This window comes from Pomacea canaliculata, linkage group LG14 (assembly GCF_003073045.1).
Source record: "Pomacea canaliculata isolate SZHN2017 linkage group LG14, ASM307304v1, whole genome shotgun sequence".
In the NCBI taxonomy this organism is placed as follows: domain Eukaryota; kingdom Metazoa; phylum Mollusca; class Gastropoda; order Architaenioglossa; family Ampullariidae; genus Pomacea; species Pomacea canaliculata.
The window spans coordinates 5,896,169-5,912,982 of record NC_037603.1 but is presented as its reverse complement, the minus strand read 5'-3'; the positions used below and the strand labels follow the sequence as shown (position 1 = coordinate 5,912,982).

The 16,814-nt window shown below is 38.9% G+C and overlaps 2 protein-coding genes across 2 annotated transcripts in view; both read left to right on the top strand.

Annotated features, from left to right (window-relative positions):
* The first annotated feature begins 1,803 nt into the window (after positions 1-1,803).
* LOC112555003 (arginine and glutamate-rich protein 1-like) lies at positions 1,804-8,485 on the top strand. The gene is made up of 5 exons (XM_025223114.1): positions 1,804-2,064; positions 2,462-2,572; positions 3,326-3,551; positions 5,776-5,859; positions 6,272-8,485. The coding sequence occupies exons 1-5, from the start codon at positions 1,898-1,900 to the stop codon at positions 6,431-6,433; spliced, it is 750 nt and encodes a 249-aa protein (XP_025078899.1). The 5' UTR covers positions 1,804-1,897; the 3' UTR covers positions 6,434-8,485.
* Positions 8,486-11,199: 2,714 nt separating this feature from the next.
* LOC112554982 (unconventional myosin-XVI-like) overlaps positions 11,200-16,814 on the top strand; it is a 31,785-nt gene continuing 26,170 nt past the window's right edge. Inside the window, exons 1-11 of the mRNA XM_025223075.1 lie at positions 11,200-11,430; positions 11,850-11,920; positions 12,096-12,239; positions 12,676-12,784; positions 13,190-13,317; positions 13,825-13,950; positions 14,414-14,628; positions 14,817-15,036; positions 15,329-15,439; positions 15,941-16,006; positions 16,439-16,666. Of these exons, the coding sequence (XP_025078860.1) occupies positions 11,205-11,430; positions 11,850-11,920; positions 12,096-12,239; positions 12,676-12,784; positions 13,190-13,317; positions 13,825-13,950; positions 14,414-14,628; positions 14,817-15,036; positions 15,329-15,439; positions 15,941-16,006; positions 16,439-16,666 (1,644 nt within the window). The 5' untranslated portion in view covers positions 11,200-11,204. The remainder of the gene's footprint in view (positions 11,431-11,849; positions 11,921-12,095; positions 12,240-12,675; positions 12,785-13,189; positions 13,318-13,824; positions 13,951-14,413; positions 14,629-14,816; positions 15,037-15,328; positions 15,440-15,940; positions 16,007-16,438; positions 16,667-16,814) is intronic.

The following is a 16,814-nucleotide window of genomic DNA, read 5'->3' as shown; positions in this document are numbered from 1 at the left end:
GTCTCTGGTGTATGTCTTGGTGGTTTTAGGCTCCAATTGTCTCATTGTTGTAAAGCTTGAAAGTTTATTTCTTGCTGTTGTCACCTATATCTCTGTCTTTCTCTTCCTTAATTATTAATAATCAGATTTGTTAAACAAATAATTTGTGTGGAGGTGATCTCAATGCGCTCAGCACAAACAAATAAACAGCAATTAACCATAAAACAATCAAACAAATGTTGGTGTAAAGTTTATACCAGCCTCTTTGATAACGTTTTCAAATGTCCACCTGAATTAAAATGTTGTTCATTGCTTGGTTAAGCTATCAAAATAATACTCAAGGTAATAACCTGAGCATTTTGACCATGTGCATAGACGCCACACTAAACAACTCATTCAAACCAGTCCCTACAGATCTCTGTTCAAACTGACAGAGGAGAAACTAAGCAAAGGGACGTAAGACACATTAAAAAAAGGTTTCGCTTGTTATCTCCCATTCTTCAGTGTTTTGTTTGCTACCTGATCCGCACTGAAAAAGAAAGAAGAAATCAATGTTTACTCCCTTACTGAAATTTTTTATTTTAATCGGTTTGTTTTTGGTTTCTTTTAGCAAGACAACCCCTACGCTACGGAGACGGTGCTCGCAATCTTTACTAATGTAACCTACTTCTAGTTTAACACTTCCGAGGGCTCCCGAAGTTTTTCCCTTCACTGAGACCTTTAAAAAAACTCAGCTTCCAGGTTATTTAAGGTCTGTGCCACATCATAGCCTGTCTTGACAAGCCCGAATCTGACGCCACACATCCAACCCCTGAATTTGTATTGACTTGGAAAACGCCGCAAGACCCAATTATAAGCGTTGCGGAAATCTCGATCTGAAGTTCAAATTAGAGGAAAAGTTTCCTGCCCTCAGCATGTTCGACTGTCTTGCTGGGAACATCACAGACGCAAGGCGCTACTGTCCACAACCGATAAGAGAGGTACTAAGGAGGCAGAAGACGAAGAAACCCTGGATCATAATGATCTTCTATATATATAACCAAATGAGCGCCTTAACAAATAATTAAGATCGAAAGGCAAGCTCTTAGCAGCTTCCAAGAACTGGCAATTAAAGAGCGACATAAGGAGCAATGTCGTGAGATGGATGAGGGAATGGCACGGGGTGAAATAAAAATAAGATTGCTTATCTAGTGATCACAGCTATACAATCAAGTTTTCCTTGGATCGAGCTTTCTTCCTCGATCTTCACTAGCAACATCGAATATGATGAGAGGAACGGATTGCTTTTAATTTAGAGTTTATTGTTCTATAGCCATTTGTGGTAATTAAGTCAGTCCGGCTACCCTGAATGAATATTCAATTAATTCAGTATTTGTGAATGTTGCCGGATCATATGAGCACGAATGATATATCGAGATATACGTCAAGACATCTTGTTGCAAATCGCCATCAATCAAGCAAGAACACACACACACAATTTGTAAATGCTATTACATCAAACTTTCCAGTTAGAAGTAAGTAGTAAGTTAGAAACAGTCCAGATTTAAACATTTATTTCCTATCACCATCCGCTCCCTAGAAGTGTTTTTTTTTTTTGAAGAGGACCTTTTCTTGTTTTTTGCATAAGAGGTGGGCTCTCAATAACCTTGACCTCTACTTAAAAGCCTCTAAATAAATTTCTTTAGTATGGTTTAGGCATATGTCAAAGCAGCTTTTGTTTTCTGTACTTGCCATATATTTAATAATATTTTTATATTATATTCTATATTTCACCTTGAAAAGTAGCAAGGTCTAATTGAATTGATAAAATATTTCTGACAAACATACACGCTATGCATACGCAGAGTCGCCATTTGTAAGAAGGAGACGTATTCTGTTAGTGTCTTGACATATTAAATTTGCGCTCTGGATTTCGAACATGGGGAGATCTAGAAGCAGAAGCAGATCTTCAAGCAGACACAGACACAAATCAAAACGTAAGAAGATTGTAAGGTCAAAATCACGTTCAATATCAAGAGATAGAAATCGGCGGGACAGAGGAAGTCGTATACGATCGAGATCGCGTGATGTGAAGAAGGGCAGTCGGTATGTTACAGTGGTTTTATTCTTTAGTTTATTGCAATTATTATTAATATTAAATACAAGGGTTTCATATATTTTGATTACATATCTTTGAAAGAGAATTTTTCTGTAATCTTCATGTGATCGTATTTTGACACTGCTTTTTGGATTGCTTCTTTCCATCAGTATACTATGTAGTTGATATTTTGTAGTTTTTGTATCAGGGAAAATAATTATTGTTGATTTCACGGTTTCAGCTTAGTTACATCAGTGTTCAGTTGAAGCCTGGCCATACAATTTGTTGCTAATAACAGCTTATAGTGTTGATTTATTTAGCAATGAAAGCTCCTGCCTGTAAAATTAACACGTTTTTCAAAGTGATGCAGGTAATTTCTAAGTTTTCATTTTCTCACCTATTCAGGAAACGTTCATTTTCATCAAGTAGTTCAAGTAGTGATGATGACCTTATCTTGCGAGCTAAGAGGAGAGAAGAAGAAGAAAAGAAGGCAGAAATGGAAAGACAACGTCTTTTGTGAGTCCTCTTTTCTCGCTTGTACATTTTTGTCTATTATAGATCCTATAACTTTTCTTAAGAAAGTGGCAGGATTACTCTCTTAATTAACATTACTTTTGTACACAGTTGGTATGTAGGCATGTAAGATATTTTCAAAATTGAGAATAGAAAGAGAAGTTTATGCAGTAAAAAGGTTTATACTGTGATAACAATCATTGTTTTGTTTATTACAATCTGATTTACCTTTTTGCTGGTGGTGGTGTAATAATATTTCCATTCATACCTGCACCCTCTACTGCAGTATGATTTTTCACAGATCTGCATAGATATATACACAGATTACATACTTGTTTCAGTTTTCATAAGTCTTAAAATGAGGATTTTGTATAGGAATCGGGCATCATGGTCATTTTCAGAGCTTTCAGTCATTACGGATCAAACTTTTAATATTAATAATAAAAAATAAAACTAGTGTTAAGGTTTGTATAGTGTAGAAACACATGATATAAGTGGATAGCATTACTGAGAAGAGCTTTAAGGGGAAAAAGCTAGAAAAGTTGATCATGAAAACTAGATAGTAAACAAAAATTGAGCATCAGACAACTGAATACAAGTCATCAAAGACAACAGACTAAGGAAAAAAACCTGAAGATAATGATAAAATAGGTGTTAACAGAATTGAATAATATTTATGAAACAGGTGAGTTGAAAAGATAATTAGTGATGAGTTTGATTGAGAAAGTGACAAACTTTTGTTGCTATTTCGTTCAGGCGACAGAAGGAGCTGGAAGAGAAGATGATTGAGGAGGAGGTTGCCCGGCGTGTTGAGGAGTTGGTGGCGAAGCGTGTTGAGGAAGAACTGGAGAAGCGAAAGGAAGAGATAGAGGCTGAGGTCTTGCGGCGAGTTGAAGAGGCCAAGCACATCATGGAACTTCAGATGCTCAATGAACTAGAGTCGCAGCGGCAGGCAGAGCTTGAAGCTCAAAAGCGCAAGGAGGTAAACTCATCCCTTTCATTTCACTGGGGGACGCGCTGGCATGTCTCACTTCCAATCTTGCCACCACAAAAAGGGGCTGGAAAGAAGTTGGTTTTCAGAGGGTTCCAGATAGGTTCAGTTCTTATGGCAACATCTCTGTTTGCCCTTTCTGTCAAGTGAGACTACCAGGGAAGCGTGGGATTGTATGATTGCACATGGACTGGATTTTTTTTTTTTTTTTTAATGATTTAACCAGGAGAGTTAAAGCTGTCCTTGCTTTACTCACATGGCAGTGTGATCATGTAGAACTATATCTGTTTCTACTCCATGTTGGGGTGTAGGAAAGCTTACCTATAGATCTCATCTAGTCACAGCAAATTTTTACTTACTAAGCCATGGAAATTTTTCTCTTCTGGAGAAGTTTGAGGCTTTAATCTGGTCTAAAAGAATATTGCTTTTATATTTAAGAGAGGTGACTGTTTATTCATAACCTCCTTGTCCTTTCTTCTCGCTCTGATTAGCTGTTTAGTGATATGGATGGATGGCATTCTAACACTTAAAAAGAGAGGAACATTAAAAAAAGACCCACTCCACAGAAGATGTGGTTTATTGATTTTTTTACGATTGATATCAATTTCCAATCCCCTCCGGTGCTGGAGCCATTGGCAGTTTAAAAATAAAGGGTGATATAGGTACATTTCTACACCAGTCCTTTACAGACTTTTACTGGTTCTCCTACTCATGGGAAATCTCTATGCTTCACTTTGGTTTGGAAAAGCACAAAAAACACATGTAGAAATCAACCCTTAACTGTAGAGTTTACTTAATCAACAATCCCAGAACTTAAAAGAAACCAGATGTGGTAGGTAGAAAATGCCGGCAGTTGTCCCCCCTCTTGTTCCTGTGACAATGGTTGCTTTTTTTCAAATGCCTTTTATTTGCAGCAAAAACTAACAAATCAACACAAATAAAGATCAAAAAAGAGGAAAAAAGCTTGAATAAACTGGGGGAATAAAAACACTTTTCGTTCAAGTGCAGCTATGATCATTTTTGTGTAAAATTTGTTGTAGGTATTGGCATTGTAAAGGATTTTGCAGTGAGTCACAGGTCAGGAGATAATACCAAGGATGCAAAAAACGATAACAGCAAGTACCCATTCTCTTCATTTGTGCCATGTGTACCCAGTTTATTTGGAAGGGCATCTAAAGTGGGTCTGAAAAAACTCATTGTTGGCTTAGAAGATGGCATCCACCATTCTTAGTGATAGAAAAGCGCATGCAAGAATCACACACAGGCTTATGAAATCTCAAGAATCAGTTCTCTCGTAGAAGACTGTAGAAAACATGTATGGGAACTAGTGTTTGTCCCAGTTGAGTGTGGATGTGGGGATGTGTGCAAAGAGCGGGAAAGAAGAAAAGGTTTGCAGCAGGAGCGCCTAGCAAGTGCCATGTTAACCGCAGTATACGGTATGTAATCCTGAAGATGCCACAGGAGGTATAGTAACATTTTTTTGCCACATGCCATTTACCATCTTGTACCTAGACACTTGTTTGCATTGCTTTCCCCGTTTGTCCTGATAACAAATAAATGTTCTTTGCAGGTGCCATGATTTTTTTTTTTAATTGTTGTTGACAGGTACTCTGAATTAGCAGTCTTTATAAATGAACAGCCATGATTAATTTTGTGAAAGTTACTTTTCAGGTCAATGTAGATGACTGTTGGAAGCATATATATATGTTTGTGTGTTTGTATCTGGGCAGGTTTGTTACTTATTGCACTTTTCAATGTCATCATCTTTTGTTCACATTGCAGTTTGTACATTTTCAGCTTGTTTGGGTTCTCTCCCTTCCCCCTTCTCATGTGTTTGTCACTTTCACATATATAAATGTTGTTTTTGTTTTGTTTTTTTCCCCAAAGCATTTTAAGCGGTATGTCTGTTGGAAACAAGTGTCAGTTGTTAAACAAACAAAATACTTGTGGTTTTTTTAAGCTCCCAGAATTGATGTAGTTTCTCACCTTTTCTTTCCTCCTAAATAACTTTTTTGAATAAGTGGCTAGACGTGTAATTATGAGTTAGTGCTTACCACGTGCTTTGAAGACATTATCACTATATGCTGTCTGCTTTGGTGTAATAAGACATTTAAGAGTCAGACAGTTGATGTTTAGGTTACTGTGTTGATTTCATAAACAACCAATTGTAGTTGTGTCTTTGGCTTGTAATTACCTGCTCTTTATTTCTCTACAGGAAGAGGAACGAAAGAAACGCCAAGAACTTGAGGCTATCATGGAAGAAAACAACAAAAAAATTGAAGAAGCTCAGCGTAAGCTGGTGAGTTTGCTTTTCATGTGGGTTTTTTTTTTAAAATTTCATTCTTGTAGACTTTTGCCACCTAATATCTGCATACCAAGAATTGGTTTGCCAGAGTTTAAAAAAATTGTTTTAAAAAAGTCTTAAGTCATTTGACCCCCCAACCCGTAGCATCCTTTTAACCACTTTGTTTTGCCATTGCCCGTACACAAATATCAGCCTTGCCTGGCACAGAAGTGATCACAACATGTCTGAAAGATTACCAGGTTATGGATGAATGCAGCATTGATACATTTTTGCAAACATCTTCATGACAAAGAATTTTGTACTCCTGTTATATGTTGTTAATGTCAGTTGTAGGTGCCTCCCTCATCTGTAGGTGTGTTGTCTCAGGAAAAGGGTGTAAATTGGCACGAATGTTTGGTTTCTTTAGGCGGAGGAGCAGCTGAAGCTGGTTGAAGAGCAACGCAAGATTTTGGAGGAGAAACAGCGGTTAGAAGAGGAAGAGCAGCGGCGTCTAAAACGAGACCAGGAGGTCATTCTAAATAAAAAGAATGCCCGGCCCAAATTGTCCTTCAGCCTCAATGCAAAATAGACTGCCCACCCACCTTGGTTCCACCCATTTTCCTTGATTCTGATCTTTATCTGCCCTAACTGTTTATCCATGTTTGTTTTTTTTTTTAAGATGGCTTTAAACCAAGTGAAAAAAATCCGCCTAGGATTTGACAGTTTGGCCATAGACATCTCTTCCATGCTGTGCCCCCCCTCTTGCACTCTTGGCACTGACCTGTACCGAAGGGACAGCTGAATGTGTTCTGTGCCAATCATCTTACAGTTGTTTCAGGATGTGCCAGAGATTCTGTGCAGAACATTTGTGGGAGCTTTGTTGCTGTTTTTGGCTGTCAGCATGCGTGGAGACCTTACATGTGGATGCAGAAATTTTGATGGATCATCAAGGACTGAACATTCTCATGCTACAAGTAAACGTAGCTAAACTTTTAAACCAGATGATGGTTTTAAACTTTTAAAACAGAAAATGTAATGGCTGTCCTTACTGAAAGCCATTGACCTTTCTTTTCCCGGCATAGAGTTGTGCTGTCAAACAGCCTTTCATAATAGAATGAGAAGATGTGCTTGTGTGGTGTGTTTGTGTCTCTGTTTATGTGTATGCATGCATGTGTGCATTGTTACTTGCCATATGACATTTTGTGGTCAGTCTCTCAGTGCAGAATACGGAAAGAAAATCATTTGAGTATTTATGCAACAGAGACAAATGATATAACTAAGAGAATGTAATGTTCATGTGTAACATTAGTTTTGATCATCATCAGTGCTCTGAATTTAGTAATTATTACTTTGTTATAAAACACACAGCTAGCTCTTTACTCACCAGTGGTTGGCTGCCTTCAAAGCTGATTAATTTAATATTTTGTAGTCTTTTATATGCAAGCAGCATAGGTCAGTTTAGATGTGTGTAATGAGACTGTCATTCAATATCTTGGCTAGAGACCAGTAGTTGTGAGAGGTTGGGTTCATCATAGAGTTGCTGTTGAGTTTTGCCAAGGATCATGGCTATTCCCACAAAAAGAAGAATTCACCCACAAAGATCATATTGCTTCAAAGTCCTATGAGTGCTGTTGTCAAAGATCATCAAGATTTTGTTGCCTGTACAAGCAGTGTTTTAGCTGTGCCACAAAAATGAGCAGGAGATAGACATTTAGTATGGATGTACATGATGCCACAAGAGATGAAGTATGCCCATTATGGCAGCAGCTTTGTTACTGTGTGAACAAAATATTTGTACTTGAAATTTGCGTGCATGTTTGAAAATGAATGGGATAGAGCCTATTTTTTTTATATTGTATGTGTGTGACTCTTTAAAATGAAACATGGAATGTTAAGGCTGGATGTTTTTTTTTTTTCTTTTTTAATGAAGCGTTTAGCTTGGGCTAGGTTTTAGGATTTGGTTGTTAAGAGCAAAATGTCTATTTTATACGTCAGCATGGGGCATGGTTAAGATTATGTTAGCTTTTATCTGTACTTTTTTCCCTAAGAGAATCAGTCTGTGTAGGTAATACTCAGGGCTAGTTAGCTCTCTGTTGGGTTAAAGGTGGGGTGTGTTAAATTATATGCAAACTTAAACTGCATTTCTAAGTGCAGTTTCGGTGAAGTATATTTAGAGTGCAGTTCTGTAGGTTCACGAAGAGGGTGACTTGCACATCTTAGCAGTGTAATGTCTTGGGAAAATAATGCTACCTCAATAATATTTTAGAGTATCACAGATACAGGTGGGTTGCCTCCTAGTTCTGATAAATCTTCAGGGCTTGTAGCTGTGGACTAGAGGTAAGACAACCTTAAAGGTTTGCCATTTACTTGAAGTGTAATTCTATGGCAAAAATATGCGAAGAACGCGTAGTTGCAAACTGGGCTAGAAAATTATTTCAGGATTGATCGTTCCAGGGGTGTTCAGGTAAGGCCCCATGGCTAGCTAGGACATGTGGAGATCAAAGACCTTTATTCCTTGTAAAGATGAAATTGCTGTTGATATGTGCGCTTCATATGGACGAGCTGGTTGTTTTATTTGCAGGTAGACTCAGTGATGTTGGAGACTGGTTTTCTTGTGACATTAAAGATACTTTCACATTCAGCTGATTGTTGAAATTGTTCTGTATTTTCATTCTCACATTTATCACCAATCCAAACCAGTGGACATCAGCTAGAAAATATGTGGATTGGCACCAAGGAAATCAGAAATGTGTGACTTTAAAATGATTGAAAGTGTACTTTTGTGATAGCCTCTTGCTAGTTAACCATAACATCGTTTGGGTTTTTTTAACCACAGATACCCACTGAATGAACCTTGTAGTGTTGAAAACGATTTCAGGGAAAAAGGTGCTTCACATTATAAACTTTTTTGTGCACTCAAGTTATTTTACTTGCATTTGATGGCAAAATGGCAGTGGTGTCCTGAGAAAGAAGCTAAAATAGTCTGCAGTCTCCATCAGACAAAATGAAAAGACATTTTGTACAAGAGAAAATGAGGCCATGTTGAATTAACTGCTGCTTGGAAAAAGCATGCTGAGATCAAAAGGCACAGTTGTGAAAACATGAAACTCAAAAATAACCAAGTATTAGAAATATAAAAATACAATTTACTCATCTTAATTTTGAAGACCATAGTCCTCTACCCCCAGTTTCCCCTCTGCTCAAACTTTTTTTGCGTGTGCCACTGTAAGTAGGAGTGTATTCCTGACACTGGGTACAACGAAACGCATGCCAGTCGTTCAAGACCAGGACGAACCCGGAAGGTGTCACCTGTGCGCGCTCCGGTAATTATCCAGTACCTGCACACCTGTGTGCTGTCTTTCTGTCTGCGTCACGGTGTCGACGTGGACATTATTGTATCCCTGTCATTTGCTTGGGGCTTGACCTGTTTGTATTCATGTCAGTCTTCTGGCAGCAGCCGACATGGCCGCTCGTCAGGTTAACGGGAAAATCCACCTCGGTGACTGCAGACCGTACCCGAATGATCGTCAAGGCTGTCATTATTGAGGACGTCTGTGAGGAGTTCAGTTGAAGTAAGGATTTGCAACGAAGCAAGACGGACTGGTACCTGTGGGTGGTTCTTGATCACGAGACAGTGGTGTGTGAATCGCTTGGACTGAAAAGTAAGTGGCTATGTCCAGAGAAACATTGACTTACGCTAACACATCTTCGTGCAGACTAACGGACATTTAAATAGAAACAAACTGTGTCGGTTAAGGTTCGAGAACAGACATAGAAGTTTTCGTCGAAGCGGTCTGTCAGAAGACGCGAATGGCTCACGAGTGACATGTTGCAAAATAAACATTCTTGAACTTTTGTAAAACGATAAGGGCGGGTGCGTTCTTTACAGAACGGGGCTATCAGGTTCAGGGTAGGTAAAAATGGTGTAACTGTTCCTGTCATCTACACCTTCAGCTTTGTTGTGCACCGTTCCAAGTAAATTTTGCTGCTTTATTTCAGACAGTTCGTTGTTTTCTTTCTACTGTTTACTGTTCCTTATGTAGTGGTTTTTTTTTTTTCATTCCAGATATAGTACAACAAACATTTGTAAGAAATGTATACCTTGTAACTTTCATTCCATTTCGAATGTTGTAATTACTATAGTTGCTTACCGCGGATATGGTCTGAAAATTGTAGACTGACTGGGTGCTACAGATGAATGCTCTGAGGTACATTTTTTAAGACTTGGTGTCAAAGGGTGTGTTACCTTGAAAAGGGGCTGTATTGTTAGTACGGGTGGAGAGGTTCTTACCCACCTAAACATGAAACACCAGGAAGTTTATCCAGGCGAGCGTCCTTCGCTTTTTCTTTCCCACCTCGCCCAACTGCAATCCTCGATCTTTCTCATTGCTTGTGCGTTTGCATATATATATATACACGTGTATATTCGTTAACATCGATACACACACACATGAGTTCGTCAAAATCCAACAGTAAAGGAAAAGCATCCTGCTAAAACCAGAGCGAATTATCAAGGTGTAACTGGGAGTTTTTTCATTGATATACTTATTTATGTCTCTTACCTATGTATTCCCGTTGAAACAGTGTTTGAACGTTGACCTATGCCCAACTTGAAAGTTATGACTACAAGGAGATTATAACCCTTATATTTCAAAGGAGAACATCTCAAACGACGACAGTCTTTAGTCCTTTTCCCCTCAGACGACCTCTGACCTCATCGTCGGTCTTGCATAAAATTGTGTCAGAAAGATTTTTCTGGGGGAGACCGGTGGTGTGAATGGTTTGTCACAATTGCAGTTAGAAATGAATTAGTTCTCGGCTTGGTGCAGTGTGTGTAATACCTCTTGGTTTTCTCCGGGTATTCTAATTTCCTTCCCACCCTCCTTCTCGCCTCATAGAGCAAATGCTGCCAAAGTAACAAACCAGCCTTGCTCGTGGGTCATCGTCAGTGAATGTTTCAAATTTTAAATCAGTCAGCAGCTGATGGTGACTTTAAAACCGCGGTACTTCAAATATCTGTTGAATCCTTCGGTAGCACAATCTAGTTGTTTACTTTTTGCTGTCTAGTTTTCCTTGTATTTGGTGTGAGAGGTTGACTTGAAACATAACTTTTGTAATCGTCACTTAACTTCTTTTCATTGTTACTTTGGAATGTCTAGTTGAACGAGAAAATCACTTCACCTGTTATTATCAAATCACAAACATAGACATCCATGTATCTTGGAGAAGGGCGGGGAAAGCTTGGTTCAAGTTGGAGAGACTGTGGCTTCTACCAATAGATTCTCGGACTGTCAAAAGGAAGCAGCGAGTTCTGACCTTTTCTTTCGCAGGTTTGTGACCTTTCAGTCTCCAAATTCAAAATGGAGACCAGGGACATCCTGGTCCCCGAGGAGCGCATTAAAATGTGCAGGGAGATGCGGACCCGCCAAGTGGAGAACTACAAGAAGTTCATGGCACTTCAAGAGCAGCAGCAGCCGCAGCCCCAGAGATTGTTTCCACGGAAACCCAACAAAAAGGGAACAACTGTTCATTTTCACAGCAGTTACATTTTGCAGTCAGCAATAGAAGAAGTGGATGGAAAACAAGGTAACTGGAAATGATTAATATTCAATTAAACAAAATAAAGTGGACCAACCGGAAAAGTGAAAGTGATTTGAAAGATGGAGTTTGATGTTTACTTGTGAGTGTGACGAGGTCCCTATGGTGTGCGTGAGGAAAATATTTTCGATCACACCTTCAAGGTGTGGAGTGGAATCGGTACCCATTGTTGTCTAAGACATGACAGAAAACAGTATTTAAAAAAAAACCTAACTCAAGACGTTTATTCTAGCTTAGTTTACACAGCAATGATATTAGGTATAATATCTTTAACTTACATAATTCATTTTGCGGTTCCCTCCTCACCTTCCACCAGCAAAATGAAGGTATTTGAACCGAAAAACAACATTGATCCGAAGTTACAACACACGTCCATTTTACTTTACATGTGCATTTTTTTCTTTCAGTTTTGACATTGTTGAATACTGGAGCTGATTATAACTTTAAGACAGGAAATGGATCGTCTTTACTGCACAAGGTAATTTAAGTTTCTCCAACCCTGATGTGTTAAAATAAAAAAAAAATAACTTGACATGAAATTAATGAGTTCATTAGCTCGATGTTTGCATTGGAATGAAACTCACTTCATTGTTTAGACAGTACAAATTAATTTGTTCGAGCTCTACCGTACTTGTTGATATTTATTTGTTTAGTGCTGTGCAGAAGGGAATGTAGCAATGGCAGAGCTGTTGGTCTTAAAAGGAGCTGATGTCAATGCAGCAGACGATGACTGGTGGACTCCTTTGCACGTGGCCTGCTATCAAGACAACGCAGACATTGTCCAGCTGCTTTTGACAGTAAGTGCAAATTTATTTGTTAGTAAAACCAAGGATGGTAGAAGGCTAGCACGCCTTGGGTAATCTACTGAAGACGTGCCTTGCCTCTTGGAAAATAACCCAGTCGTACTGACCAACAAACCGATATTATTTGCACTTTATTCTAGTGACACTGCCATCTTTTTCTCAAGCTCACAATATGAAGACAACACCTTTAGCTCTGAGAGCGCAGTGGTAAAATGCTCGCTTATCACTAGTCCAGCGAAGACCCTCAGAGCCTGGGGGAAGACATGGCTCGGGAGGGACACTCTTTCTACACATACATCCGTTACAGAGCTGGCCTCCGTTAACACCCTCCTCCATAAAGTGCAAAATTGTTACTAAGGGGAAAGCAGTTTTAAATCAAATAAGCTAGTCAAGCACCCAACCAATCAACCTGACCGACTTTCGTTTCCAGAACGAAGCCGACCTGTCGTTGATGGACGTGGACGGCAACTTTCCCATCGACCACGCGCCGCAACACACTGACTCCTGGGAAACAATCATAAGCTTCATGGAGGCAAAAGGTGCAGAGCAGTGAAAGGTGGTTTCGATGGTGGAAACAGTGGCAGCAGTTACAACTTGACTAATAGACTTTGCACTGCACACCCTGCATTACATGACACCTCAGTGCGCTGACAGTTTGCTTACTATGGAGTGCATTGTAGCTGATCCTGCCAGAGACTATTTTGGTAGCTTGAGTAGCTAGTTTTTCTTTAGCAAACCTTTGCACACTTTGGCTTGATTTCTAATAATTTTAAGTTGTGAAGACTTGGCCTGCTTAAAAGAACAGCTGGATGCGCATTCGATCGTTTATATATGATCCTATATTTCAGAGGACTCCACTGGCCTGCAGAAGATGAAAGATTATTTTGGTTAGATGGAAGAAAATGATACATAATAACATGCTTTACAGGTTCTTTTGTATTTAGGTTTAACCGAGAGAAAAATGAAGAAGCTGAGGCAGCTGAGGGGTCGTCAGGTTGAGGACGAGGTTCGAGCCATCATTCAAACATCTAGGGACGTCAGCAAGGCTGTGACTAGCGATGGAGTGACCTTTGTATGAGTTTATTTTTAAATTGTTTATTTATAAGTTTATCATTTTCTAATTATTGGGGAAAAGGGACTAAATTGTCTGTATCACTTGTTGTTCTGAGTGGATGGATGATTGGGGATATTTGTGAGGCTTCTATTATTGACGAACTCCAGGAGGGTCTGCAATTTCCATAAAGAGGAATAAAGTATTGTTTACTTATTAATTTACCACACTGGTCTGCAACATGCTTAATTATGAAGAAGTTATTTTTTTAAAGCTCTGTTATCGCTTAGTCATGATGTCTCTGTTATTTAATTGAATAATATTGACCCCCTCACACACACTAGTATGACTGATCGTTGCATGCGCTCCTTTCATGTTTTTTTTCTGTGGCCCTATGCTTCTAGATGAGTAACAAGGAATAAACTAACTACTTAGCTTTTCTGATTAAGTGCTGCAGATGAGAGATGAAAAAAGAACACTATTCATTACTAACCTACTGACAAAATGAATTGGTGTTTTGTGTTTCAGCTTCACATGGCATGTGCTAATGGCTATACTAAGTGTGGACAACTGCTTTTGAAACATGGCGCTCAAGTCAACGCCGTCACCACCAGCGGCTGGACTCCACTACATTGTTCTGCCAAATTTTGCCAGGTATAGGAAAGAGGTGAAGATAGGAGGAGAAGAGACAGCTTTATGTGCTTGTGAACATTTTGTCATAGCTCTTCAACGATCAGTTCAGAAAACTCGACATTTTTATTTAGAAAACGTGATGTTTCGATGACAAACTTTCCTCTTCTGTAAATGTTTCTGGTGAAAATCATATTTTCTTTTTTGTTTTATTATTCTGCGTTCACACAACTCAAACATCTTGTGAGATAATTTTATTCTCATCTGAGATCAGAAGGAATTACATTTTCTTTTTGCTTATTGAAAAATCACTTAATGCACAACACGTTTTGATTCTGTTTCAAGTACATGCCAGCAGATGTTTAATTGTTAAAATAACTCTGAGAGGGTAGTGGGGTAGTAGCTGTTGTTACGGGTATGGTGCGATGGCTTTTTGTTTGTTCTACCTTCGTTTATCTTGTGGATTTGGTTTTTTTTACCTCAAAAGGCAAAGATGGTCGAGCTGCTTCTTAAACACGGAGCGGACACAAGTTGTGTAAACCACGAGGGTAACACTGCCCAGGATGTGGCTATGGGAGAGGAGATACAGAAGCTGATAAGAAAAGCGAGGTGTGCGGAGAGGAAATCAGCCACTGGGGGTGGAAGTATGGAGGAAACTGCAGACGGAGAGGAGGAACACAGCGGGTCCGTCAGCAGAATTATGTAAGTCTTTCAAATCGTTCTTACTCTTAGTTCGTCGAATATTGACAAACAACACCCTTTGTCGTCTCAAACTACCATTGTCTGTTTACCTGGTAATTGATAAATCATAGTGTTTATTTGTGTTGTGTTTATCTGCAAGGATATATGTATATTCAAGTGTGTGTGTGTGGTGTTTGTTTTCTTCACAGGCGTCCATTCCGCCTTCCTTTATCAAAAGCAGACCGTCTCATGGAAGGACAAACTCTCTTATATGGAGGAACATTCATGACCCTGGAGACTGGTCAACCGGATATCGATCTATCGTCTACTCAGACTTCAAGAAAAGAAGAAACTGTCGTTGACGACGATAACGACAGTTATAAACAAGTCTTCATCAGTTCTGTCTACAGTATGCATAGTTCTGAGAAGGTAAAATTCTTTTCTTTTTACTTTACTTTTACTTATCACTGGTGTTCCTGCCATTCAAAGGTAGAATATTAATATTTATTTGTGTGACATTTATCTTTTAAACAACTTTCTTGAGTAAGGTGCGGATTTAGCTTATTGCAGCGAATAAGTAGACAGAAAAAAGTTTTTAAAAATCTGCTAGTTTCAAACCATCTCATAGCGAACTCTCACGCGAAACATTTAAATTTCTTCGTTTTAATAAAGAAAGATATGGTTGTATTTCTTTTAATTTTCCACACTATTTGCACAAAAGGGTGAACTGCCTTTGCCGGGAACAGACGACGATTTAAGTAAGCTTCCTTCGTTGTCCGAGGAAATCATTCTTGATGCTATTCTACAGCGATATAGCAGGAGTCAGATTTATGTAAGTAGCCTACAATTACTATTTCATTACAAAATAAAGTTTTAGTTTATGTTTTAGGGTACCATGATACAAAGCTGGTAAAATATGGATCTTGAGGCAGTGGCAGGGACTTATTTTCTGATTTGAACTCAACTTTTATCAGTAACACAGGAACTAGGGATTTCTTAGTGGACACTCCTAGTATCATCTTCAACATCTTACTGCATCTCTCTTTCTTTCTCTGATTTATTTAGACAGGTATTAAACGTAAAATGGCTTTTTAAAAATAAATTAAAATTTTTGTGTATGCTTTTCTGTGCGTGCTATTAATATTGATGCTTTGTGTGTCTGTCTATCAGAGAGAAGGGAGAGAAAATTCACACACAGACCGATGAATGAATGAATGTTCCATTTCGTGCTTTGTTGTCCATTTTATAATTTTCGAAACAGCATCACCTTCATTTTTATTTGTCATTTTGTTTCTACAGAAGCCATTGAACAGTTTTGCTTTTCTGTTTTCAGACTTATATCGGAGATGTTATCATTGCTGTTAACCCTTTCACTGAACTCCCTTTGTACGGCCAATGGGTAAGTGATAAAGTGAGAAATGCCAGAGACAGCAACCATTTGTTAAATTACAACCGTCATTACTAGCATGATGTCCAGGACATTTGGCACCATGTGCTGAGTGCAGGAATGGGACAGAAATTATTCTTATATCTCCCGTTAACCACTACAGAAATAAAGAAGTTTTGTCTTCTTGTTCTTCTTGTTGTTGTTCTTGTTGTTGCTGTTCTTCTTATTGTTCTTCTTGTTGTTGTTGTTCTTGTTGTTGCTGTTCTTCTTGTTCTTGTTGTTGTTGCTCTTCTTCTTGTTCTTCTTTCTTGTTTCTTTGTTCTTTTTTTCTTTCTTTCTTTCTTCTTTTTAGATGTAAGAAATGGACCTGCTGTACAGTGCACTCCTCCCCATCTGTCTTAACACAAATGACTTACATTACATTCGATGTTTCCACTCCATCAGGCGTCAAGAATCTTTCGCAGACATGACCCGGGGATGTCACTTCCGCCCCACATCTATGCGGTGGCAGAGCGTGCTCGTCGGGCGCTGCTGTCGTCACAGACTGACCAGTGCTGCGTCATTGGAGGCGAGAGTGGCGCGGGCAAGACGGAGACCTGCAAGCTGCTGGTGCAGCATCTGATGAACTCCTCCGCTAGTGTCGAGCATCGTCTGAACGAGAAACTACATCAGGTCTGTGTTGTGTCAGTCCAATTAATAACATGCAAGAGGTTTTCGCAAAGCAAGATATAATTTTAAGAGGCCATCATTTAAATTTTCTGTTTTTAAGACCCTTTACATTAATTTTGTTACATGATTTGTGTAATATTTTATGTGATGC